The sequence below is a fragment of the Pollicipes pollicipes genome, unplaced genomic scaffold (genome assembly GCF_011947565.3).
Source record: "Pollicipes pollicipes isolate AB1234 unplaced genomic scaffold, Ppol_2.1 Scaffold_3033;HRSCAF=3559_pilon_pilon_pilon, whole genome shotgun sequence".
NCBI classification, from domain to species: domain Eukaryota; kingdom Metazoa; phylum Arthropoda; class Thecostraca; order Pollicipedomorpha; family Pollicipedidae; genus Pollicipes; species Pollicipes pollicipes.
The window spans coordinates 5,965-16,486 of NW_023596214.1; the positions used below are offsets into that span (position 1 = coordinate 5,965).

At 52.4% G+C, this 10,522-nt stretch overlaps 1 protein-coding gene across 1 annotated transcript; it reads left to right on the top strand.

Annotated features, from left to right (window-relative positions):
- Positions 1-1,087: 1,087 nt before the first annotated feature.
- Positions 1,088-4,755, top strand: LOC119114711 (uncharacterized). The gene is made up of 5 exons (XM_037238727.1): positions 1,088-1,120; positions 3,034-3,207; positions 3,613-3,766; positions 4,140-4,275; positions 4,461-4,755. Exons 2-5 carry the CDS (start codon positions 3,042-3,044, stop codon positions 4,671-4,673), a joined length of 669 nt encoding a protein of 222 aa, XP_037094622.1. The 5' UTR covers positions 1,088-1,120; positions 3,034-3,041; the 3' UTR covers positions 4,674-4,755.
- The last annotated feature ends 5,767 nt before the right edge of the window (positions 4,756-10,522 follow it).

A 10,522-nucleotide genomic window follows, 5' to 3' on the forward strand; every position in this document is an offset into this window, starting at 1 on the left:
TGAGGTGATGGTGAGTGCGCGTGCGAGGCTTGTGCTTCTGAGAGTGGACATTGTTTTGGTATTCTTTAAATCCCAATAAAATGTGATATATTGATACCGGCTTCTATCTTAAGGCTCGTGTTTGAGCATGACAAGGTAGTGATGTCGGCAAACTGAAAAAAACACCAGCACCCCTGCTGCAGGAGTGTTCAAAGGCAATTTGCTACTTCATTATGACCTTGCTAGCATTTTGAACCTATTAAGGTATTACAGCATGTAACTAATCCATTGCACACCATCATATTAGCGATTCATCTAAGCAGTGGGGACAAGTCAGCACTACTTATTAATGCACATGGCTGGTACAAGCTCGCATGATGCTTTTCCTAAACAAATATTGTGTGCAAGCAAGCATTGCTCGTAAGTCCTCATTGTCATAGTCACTGCAATTTGCGTGAGGTGCTGGGTGCTGAGAAGGGTGGAGAAGCATTGCTGTTGGTTTTTTTTGGATAGCACTTGATAATTTTGTATCATGGGCCTTGTCTACACCAACAGCTTCATCACTTCCCCGCATTTTGATTATGTAACCATAACTACATGCACTTGACACGTCTCCAGCGTTGTGCAAGGTGAGGTAGTAATACAAATGTTATTAGCTGTGTGAACAATATTTTCGAGTGAAGCAGCCTGATGACTGCAGTATGTCACATGTCTGTGGAAGCAAAAGACGTGTTCGCATCTTTGTCAAACCGTGGGAAGAGTGCTCGAAGTGGTGTGTTCTGTTTCATTGGTTACACGTCATTACGTACGTTATATATTGCGACATGAAGCGGACAAATTAAATGTTGTAATCTTAGGTCGCCAGATTCAACCGATCCGTGAAAATGTAGGTTACTACGAGCTGTTTCTGGCTTGGAGAAAAGTGTCTCATTGTTTCCTGAATTTGGAGTTAACTTTAGTTCCCTGCGAATAGTAGTGAAACGTGAGACGAAGTAGTGAAAGCAGCACTTTAAGACAAGCATTTTCCTTGTACATTGTCTACAACACGGACGCAGCAAAGACAAAAGATGGGTGCAAACCGGCGGAGGATCCGCGCGTTGTGGACGGTTTCCTGACATGGGTTGGGGAGGTCCCGTTTAAGGTTTGTTCACATAGTCTCACACTTCTATATCACATGCATTTGAAATCCGATTGGTTGATAGAGGAACCGAAAGAAAGCATTTAAACCGTTTAGATCAAGTGTATATCATGATTTTTAATTAATGTTTTGTCTGAGATCTATGCTGGGATAGTATGATGCAGCCAAAGCTACCTAACTTTGCAGCTCAGTCATGACAGCAGGCTGTCATGCCAGCATAAATGGCAAACCCTGCCCATAGTGACTTAAATAAGATTTTGGTCTTGTTTTCCATCTAACAGGTGTGTGATTCCCAGCATAAGGAAATATTTGTGTCCCTTGCATGAGTATGCTTCAATTGTATGGTATGAATTGGACATTTGGCAACCCCCAGATTAAAACAGTATAATGAAATGATGGCAAATAATGACAAGTTAATGGTGGTTAAATGTTTATAAGTGGAATGTTATTGAAATTGTATTTGCTGCAGAAAGCCATGTATTGTTGAGAGGAACTGGGCAAAGCCAATAGCTAAATATTGGTAAATGGGCTGTTATTCAAATTGTGTTTGCTGCTGAGACCCTTTTGTTGATATGAAGAGCTGGGCATGCAAAGTCAGCCAATAGCTGGTAAAATATTGGTCCACATGTGTGGCTGAAGGAAGCTGGCCCAAGCCAAATCTATTCTCAGACCCCTTCACTCAGTAATAATGCATACTTGTCATGAATAAGCACATAGTAAAGTATGAGGTTTTTGTCCCTTAGTCAGTCAACTTAGAATTGTTATGCAGGTGAAAAGCTTCTTAAAGTAAAAAGTTCCTAATAAATCTTGGAACATATGATGAGAACACAACTTAAAAGCGCTCAAACATTAGAACTTTAAATATATCTGGTAACCACATGCAAGGTCAAAGTCTCAGTCAAAGTTTTGTATTTCGCTTGCAAAGCATATCATGCACAATCAGAGTTATCGCAAGAAAATGGTGAGTGCAACAATCAATCACTACAAAATATCTGGCAGTCTTATCCAGTCATACCTGACACATCATCACAGTCTATGATGTGTGCAAGCACGTCACGTCAAATAATTGCTCACAGGTGACAATATCTACAGCATAGTCCACATTGGGCCCACAATGCCTAGTTTTCACTCGCTCGTTTTGGAACGAGTGCCACCGTGATCACATACAACACTGTATTTACTGCAAATGTTGTGTGCAGGAAGGGTGTGAATGCATACATGCAGGTGTAAGTGTGTGGTGTATGCGTTTGTGGTCTGAAAGCGTGCATTTGTGCGAAAGAATGCTTGCACATCTGCTTGAGTTGGGTATTGCGTGGTTCGTGCACTCACTTCCCACCATAATTTTGTGGTTTGAGGTTTCTGGCATGGCTGGCTATATAAACCCTATTCTTCTCCACTTGTGGTTAAAGCTATTCATCTCATTACATAATTCAGTGGAACAGCACTCTTTTTGTGCTTTAAATTTCAGCAGATCTAGGAAATGTCCTATTTGTGGTGATACATTCCTCACATGCACCTTATAAGCCGTGAGTTTGTCTATCTCAGGCAAGGTTACTTGTTTTATGATATAACCCCGCTTTCAAATTTGTTTTTGCAATCATGCAAATGCAGTTTTACTCTGCTCACGGACATAGTCTTTAATTTCATAAGCATGTGCTACATTACATAAATGTCGAGCAGGCAGACAGCAAAGTCACGAACCAGGAGGTGATAAAGGTTATGTTTGTCTGTGGGGTGAGCAATAAGGTTGATTAGAATAGAAAATTACTATATTGCTCTGAATGCATGGTGCAGGGTCCAACATTCGCTATGGTGTGAATGCCTTAATGCATGCAAAAATATACACAGAATGCATATGCATCATGCAATTGTTCCTGCAGCTTTCGTCATATGCCAGCACCCTTGTGTGTTTCCAGGGAAACAGATGAAAATGTGGAGGCTCCTGTCAGGCGGCTGGGGGTTTTGGGTTCGCATGCTTGCGCTGCTCTGGTTCCTGATCGTCGCGGGGCTCGTCATCAGCCGACTTTCTCAGCGTACATGCAGCAAACGGCTGTTCCCCCATCGTGACGACCTGGAGTCATCTGCGCAGGGTACAACTGCTCTTGGAGACTGTCCAAGAAAGGTGTATGCTTGCATGGCTTTATCTTACTTCCAGGATTTTTCCTGATTTTGGGGATTTTCTGAAACGTGTCAATGGACGTGCGGGCCGGTTCGCTGCGTATGTTATCCTCACACTGATGTATGGGTTGAGATGTGTGCTGAATGATCTGATGTGGATTTGCGGACCTTTCAGGTGTTGTGCTGGAAGACCCATCTTTATACCAGGGTGCTCTTGAGACTCAGAATATCCAGTTCGGTAGGGATCTAGTTTGTTTTGCATCTCAACGTGGCCTACGGAGACCCGTAGACAGGCCGCCTGTGCGCAGGGCTTATTTCCCACCTGCCGCGAGCGCACGCGCAGCACCCACGGCTCAGCTGCGGCGTCCTGCCCCCAGAGGCTGGGCTGGTGCTGGACGTGCTGCAGCTGCGCTATTGGCTGTGCTACGGCAGTCTGTGGGGCCAGTTACACGAGCGGCGCAACCCGGCCTGGGAGTCGGACGTCGAGCTGTGCGTGCTGCGGGAGCAGGCCACCGACGACCGCCAGGACAGGTCAGTGCTCACGGACCCGCCGCCGCCGCCGCCGGCCGACCACAGGGGACCGCAGAGGGCCGTGGTTAGCGAGCTGACTCAGGCGCTGCTCCCGTGGATGGTCAGGCGGGGCCCACAGGCCGGCAGAAGGACAAGGCGCAGAGTGGTCCGGAGGTGGACGAGTTCGTGTGTTCGCCCGAGACTGCGTGCCGCTTTCATGTGTTCGCCTGCGCCTCTGTACCGCCCGGTGCCGCTCTGTGCCTCTGTGTCGTGTGTACTGCTAGCGTGTTACGTGCTGTGTTATTGCTTGAACCCTCCGCGTGAGCTGCGCTGACCGTGCGCTACCTCCTCCCTCGGCTGCTGGAGCCTGCGACTCATCGCGGCGCCGTTGCAGCCTGGTGACGCAGCTGGAGGCGGCCGGCTTCACGGCCGAGCTGGACGCGCGGCGGGGCCTGCTGGACGTCTACAGGTCGGACGGCACGCCCGGACTCGTGCAGCTCATCTTCTTCGCGCCCGACTCTGTGAACAAGGTAGCCGTGCCGACCCCGGCCGCCCCGGTGCGCTCTTTAATCCCAGCGACGCTGGGCCTATCTGTTGATGCGTTTGAAAACGGACTCCCTTTTGATTACCGAAAGTCGTCCGCGACAGTGAGAGGCGTGTGAGAGACGTGTGAGACGCGGCGCGTGAGAGCCCCGACGCCTTCGCCTCTCGCCAGATGTACCGGCGGGACGGCTGGCTGCACCGCTCGCTGGGCGCCGACTGCACGGCGGAACCAGAGCTTCACTGCTTCCCCGCCCGACTGGTGGCGGCGCCACTGAAGCGTCGCGCCTTCGGTCATTACGAGATGCCCGTGCCTTGGGTGGGCTTCGAGCTGCAGAAGTACCTGTACCCGGATTCCTGGTATCGGGATTATGCACCCAGCTGCTGACGCGGACGGCAGCGTGGTGACGTAAGGTGGTGGAGTGAATTGGAGGGGATTACAATGTAAATGGCATGTGGAGAGATGCGGGCGCGGGACAAGGTGGAGGATCTGGGGGGTTGGGGGGGGGGACAGATATGCTGACCGATGTCATTGCATGAAGTCACTTGTGATCAGACAAGTACGTGTTTTTATGCAAGACTGAGTGATCATGTGCCCCCATGAGCTAGTCGTCGACTTGCCTCTCCTCTGCTGCCTGGGCCGTCTTCCGGCACGTGCGGCACGCGTTTGGCACCGTGAAATCGCGTTGAACGTGACCCACCTGAGGCTGAAGTGCGCCACCCTCCGTTCCGTCGTCCAGTCGTTTGGTCCGTTGTGTTCCCGTATTTCACCCCTTACTACTTAAGTGATATATGTATATGGCCGGTGCTGCATAAATGACATATGCCCAAATCCCATGCAAGCAGCCTTTGTCCTGGTGTTTAAGCACATCTTCCGCGTGTCGAGAGATGCGTAATGTGTGGGGGTTGTCGTACAACGTTTTGTGCGTGGGTATTCATATAACAAATGCGTTTGGTAGTATTTTTATCTTCACGCAAAAGTGCTGCGCCTTGGATTTCATGAGCCTGTGTTTTGGGCCGCCGATGCAGCTAACTTGTCTGGGCTTTCTCACACTGTCGTGTTGCGCGGTAATTAGAGGGTCATGCGTGTGCCGGACCACAGTGTGGCTCACCACTGAACAAGTCTTCGTGCATATACCGTTGTACTTCCTTTGTCGGTGCCTCAACATGCGCGCGCTTGTGTGTGTGCGTGCGTGCGTGCGTGCGTGCGTGCGTGCGTGCGTGCGTGCGTGCGTGCGTGCGTGCGTGCGTGTGTGTGTGTGTGTGCGTGCGCGTGCGTGTGCGTGTGCGTGTGTGTGTGCGCGCGTGCGCGTGCGCGTGCGTGTGTATGTGTAGAAGGGGAGTTCCACTTTCCACTGCGTATTTTAAAACTGTGTGGGCCACGTGGTCAGGCCACACCTCTGGCTGTCTTTCCGGTGCCATTCCTGGTCCGTGCGTGGACAAGACACACGTCATAAATGCCGCTGCTGAGCGGCGCGGCGCTCCTCGGCGGATGCGCCGCGCCCCGCCGGAGCGAGGTCTCGCTGGGCTAGAGCGGAGACGGCTCCCACCTGTGTGCCATGCCGGACGTTCGGGTGTAGTAAGCGGCTGGTGATTCGTCGTACCCCGCTACAGTCAATGACCAGGCGTGTCATGGCCGCCATGAAGTAATTGGAACATGACTGCGCGCACATCGTGGCACATGCCAGTCAGCGCACGTGCGGGCCGCCATTGTTCATATTGTCCTCATCACGTCATTGTCGGCGGTGCAACACGACGCTCAGACGATGGCGAAGTTGAATGGAACTTGATCCGGTACCACAGGAGTGAACACTGCCATTGACAGAAAGACATCATCCACAAGGACCAATTGACTCCCGTAATCCAACGTACAAAAGGAAGAAGCCGCGTTTTCAAACAATACCACATGCATACTCGTCTGCTGCGGCAGAAACGCTCCTGTTTTTCTAGGTTGCAGGTCCCATTGTGTTACCCGTGTGTTTTGCGTATTATCATTGCTATTATTTTAATAAGGGTAGTACCTTTTGAAGGGCCCATTCCGAATTATGATCGTCGTTTTACCCACGCAACCTTGGAACGTTAGTGGTGACTTCGGGGAGGATGTTCCGCAGTTCTGGGTGAGAGGTGACATCACATCTCGTGGGACTCATTCCGGCGGCAGGACCAGGGAATGATAAACGGTTCTTGACCCGGCGAAGTTTTGGTCACGTTTCCGACGCACTCCGAGAGAACGATGCGTTGCCAAATGCGATTAGTCCTGTCGTGTGTAAGAAAGAGACGCGCAGCTGATTACGGCGTCAAATCTGGGAAGCCATTTCAAACAAATATACAATACTTGTCGCTCGAGCAACCCTTAGTGAAGTGATAAGCTAAGGACCGCTGTATAGAGAGATTACTGTTTGTGTGGTCTCCCGTAGAACAGACCACGATGTTACATCCTGACGCTGTCCTGCAGCCATATCGTCTGTCCTGTGTTGCTTAATGTCTGCGCGCGCCCCGGTGTGCCTCTGCCGTCACTGGGACAGAGTGCGTCCTGCCGGGACCCCTGCCTGCCGTGGGGCTGTGATACCAGCCAGGGAGCTCAGTGGTGTAGCAAAGACAGCTTTTGTGCCTCATGTGGACTTCCTGTTGAGTGGATGTTCTCTGTCAATGCGCCGTTCTGTGTACGTTTTGTGTGACAGAGATCAATGGGTGGGCAGCACATTGTCGCGATTTTACAGCAGTCACGTTTAATTATCGTTCAGGGAGAGAGCGTCCGATGTCGGCATTTGTATGAAGACTGATCGCTCAGGATAAGATTACTTATATTCCATTGTGTGATATTCTATTTTACATGTGCTGAGTACTGTGCGACCCAGCTGGCACATGCTCACATTTCTCTGACGAGATTGACTGCTGTTCCGCGTGGAGCCTCCCGTGGAGCCGCAAACAGTCCATAATCGCCATAATCACGAGCTATGCGTATGCAATGCCGATGCGTATGTTCTCAGCTCTCCGAACGAACCATCTGTGCTTCCTCTCTGTGGCTGCCCTGACAGCCTCCAATACAGAAGCCCTCTGACGTAGAGTTTCCTGAGTGCCGCGGCTGTCTCCGCCGGAGAGAAACACGGGTCGGCTGCTCGCCAACTCGCATGGAATACCCACCATTTTCGGGTGGATTGAACGGTGTGTGACAGGTTAACAATGAGCTAAAACATGAAGGAAACTTACATTCCTATTTTCAAACTGTTTGAGGTTACTAGGTATGTTTGTATGTGTTTTAGTCACCGCAGTCTGTCCCCCCGGTAAGTCCGGGTCCAAATCCGATTAATCTGTAAAATGAATCAGTTCGCTCCAGCCCTAGTGCCAAAAGAGCATGAACCTGGGCCTCTGTCGGCACTGCATCTCGCCGTTTGCGCAATGCAACTGTTTGCACCGCGAACGGGCTTGCCCAATATATCAGCCGCCCGCATCACGACGTCTCGCGGGCTGCGCAGTCACTGGGATGTGTCCCTGACGTGCATCATGACGTAGCTGTCCGATGGCATGTATGCCAATCGCGCTGATGAATCCCTTGGCCGGCAGCTGGCGCCAGGGGCTGGTGATCGGCACCTGGGAAACTGCATAATGCATGAGAGGTGTAGCAGTGTCTCGGACAAATGCTTCTCACGCGACGCGTTCAACGCAGCATACAATGTGCGAAACTCAGAGGCATTCGAGCGGAGACGTCTGGACCCACAAACGTATATGGGGTTCTGCCTATGCCATGCCGGCAAAACAGAATAGAGTCTGAGGACGTCGAAAATCGCACGTCTGGTAGAGGAGCTTGGCCACTGACCATGAGGCCAAAATTCGCCCCGTCGCAACACATTACATTGCGGGTTCGACCTCAGTGCTATAATAAATCTACGAACCCCGCGGATTAGCCGTGGAAACACTGGGGACGATCCAGCGGTACTCGCAAATGTAGCATCCATCGCAACCGTACGCGCCAATAGAACACCACTCACGGCCGTGGTGCCGCGCCGAAGTCATCTAACAGAATAATACAAACGATGACAACATATCTGTTGTTCTGCACCTGTTGGAACCGACCAACTTAACCGCCAGAATTTTGGCGGGGAACCGCAAGACAAAAGTTTTCGGCTTCGGCCCCGGCCCTTCACGCTGAACATCGCTGCGTGCCCCCTCTGACCAGCACCGGTGCTGCACACCGGCTACACGTCACCGGGGGGGGGGGGGGGGAGGAGGCGGCGCGTACTTCCATCCGCGACAGACGGTCCATGGGAAGTCGACCGCGCTGGCGGCCGTTGCTTCGAGTCAATTAGGCCGGTGCATCCGAGGCCGCTGGCGCCACCACCTGGGGTCATCGGACTGCTGGCTCAGCTCAGAGTACTGGGCAGGTGGGGACCTATAGACGTAATGATCTGAGCGCCGTGTCCGACATGCGACGGCCTAGTCGTGCCTGAGTGTTCATGCTCCGTCGAAGTCCTGGTCGAATTAGAAATCAACGGCAGGAATAAACCAGAAAAAACAAGAGATAAATCACAATACCAGCGGTTAATGACCGTCATTTCCTACACAGTGTTAAACTGCACGCCGATAGATCAAGCCCAGTGCACGTTTTCCCAAACACCCGTGGACCACAGGATCTTTGACCATCACCGAGGAGAAGGCAGGGGGACGCCTCCCTTCGCTTGACCGGACTCGTGCAATCACACATGTGTGTTGGCACAAGTCGCGGTGACGTAACGCCCCTTTACGACACTGAGTTCGTGGGCTCACCAGAGAAAGTCCTGTGATAGATTACGGCAGATTGTTTCACGCAAAGACAGTGGCGTGGCGTTGCGAAAAGGTGATCACATACTGTCATGTACTACCCCAGTGTACTGTGGTCACGTACTCCATTTGCCCCAGTGCATCCCAGTGGCTGCCCTGTCCAGTACTTACCCCAGTGCCCAGTGTACCTAGAGACACGGTCGTTTCGTCCATCTGTTCCAGTAACGACCAGCTCTCTTCAGCCACAAACGCGGGCAACTCTATTATCACCGCATCACACCCTCTCGCGGTAAGCATCCAGTGGCGGAACGCACGCAGGCGCGCCGCCCCAGCGCGTCCAGCTGCAAGAGAAACCGCGCCCTTCCTCTCCCCCTTGCCCGCTCTTCCCGTGAAGCACCGTGTGCAGCCAAGCATTAAAATGGTGTCAGCCAGACGCCGCGCGGTTGGCGCCTGTCGCCGAGCCATTTTCACTTTCCAGCTGAGCATCCAACGGCCGGCGGCCGGTGGGGCGGCCGAGCCTCCTCCAGCGCCTCCGCTGGCGCTCGCTCGCGCGCGGCGCGACGCGCGTCGGGGCGGGTGGCGGCGCGCTCCTCTGGCAGGAAGGACAGAGCCCGACGGCTGCGGCACGCGGCGTTGCTGGACCGTGTCCCGCCGCGCTCGACTGCCGAAGAAAGCGGCGCTGGCCGGGGTCGCTGCTCCGGAGCGGCGCCGGAGCTGCGAGACGGCCCGAGTCTCGAGGCGGCTGGGGGTCTCTGGATGACCGGGAGTCCCCGTAACGGCTGGGAGTCCCGGAACGGCCGGGGATCTCTGAATGGCTGGGGTGTTTAGACGGCGGGAGGCTCCGGACGGGTGAGAGTCTCGGGACAGGCTGGGGTCTCGAGACGATTAGGGGTCTCGAGACGGCCGGGGTCTCGAGACGGTTGGGGTCTCGAGACTGCGGAGAGTCTCAAGGCGCCACTAGGAAGGCGCTACTAGGCAAAAGACACAACTAGGCCCGTCAGAGTTGGTTAGGTAGCTTACTGGTATAGAGTTCGACCCGTGACTGCATTCGTGCGTCAGCGACGGACGGACGTCACGAAAGTTTTCAACATTAGATGGCGTATCCAATGGAAACCTTTGCATTAATCCGATCAAATAGAACTGCAATGTGCAAATCAGGATGGCTGCCTCACCAAAGATGTCTATTTATGCACTGCTACAGACCTGGTGTCATCTCAAGTTCGGTCATATCGCAAGAGTGGGGTGCCTTCCTTCCCACTAACGGTTGCATAAATCTGCTCAATTGCTTCAGTCCTGACGTGCAATACTAGAGATGTGTTGGAACATTTTGGGTTTTACGACACTCGAATGCTGAGGCTATCTGGCGTTCACTGCCTCCCACCCTAGCATATAAGGCGTGCGACGCAGGGAACTGAATCTTAACCATCACACTCCCAACATCCTCATCGATATACATACATAATACATATATATATATAT

Coding starts and splice junctions, on each gene's coding strand:
- LOC119114711 (XM_037238727.1), top strand. CDS start 3,042: ATGAAAATGTGGAGGCTCCTGTCAGGCGGCTGGGGGTTTTGGGTTCGC. Junction 3,767..4,139: donor ACCGACGACCGCCAGGACAG/GTCAGTGCTCAC, acceptor GCGCCGTTGCAG/CCTGGTGACGCAGCTGGAGG. Junction 4,276..4,460: donor CGCCCGACTCTGTGAACAAG/GTAGCCGTGCCG, acceptor GCCTCTCGCCAG/ATGTACCGGCGGGACGGCTG.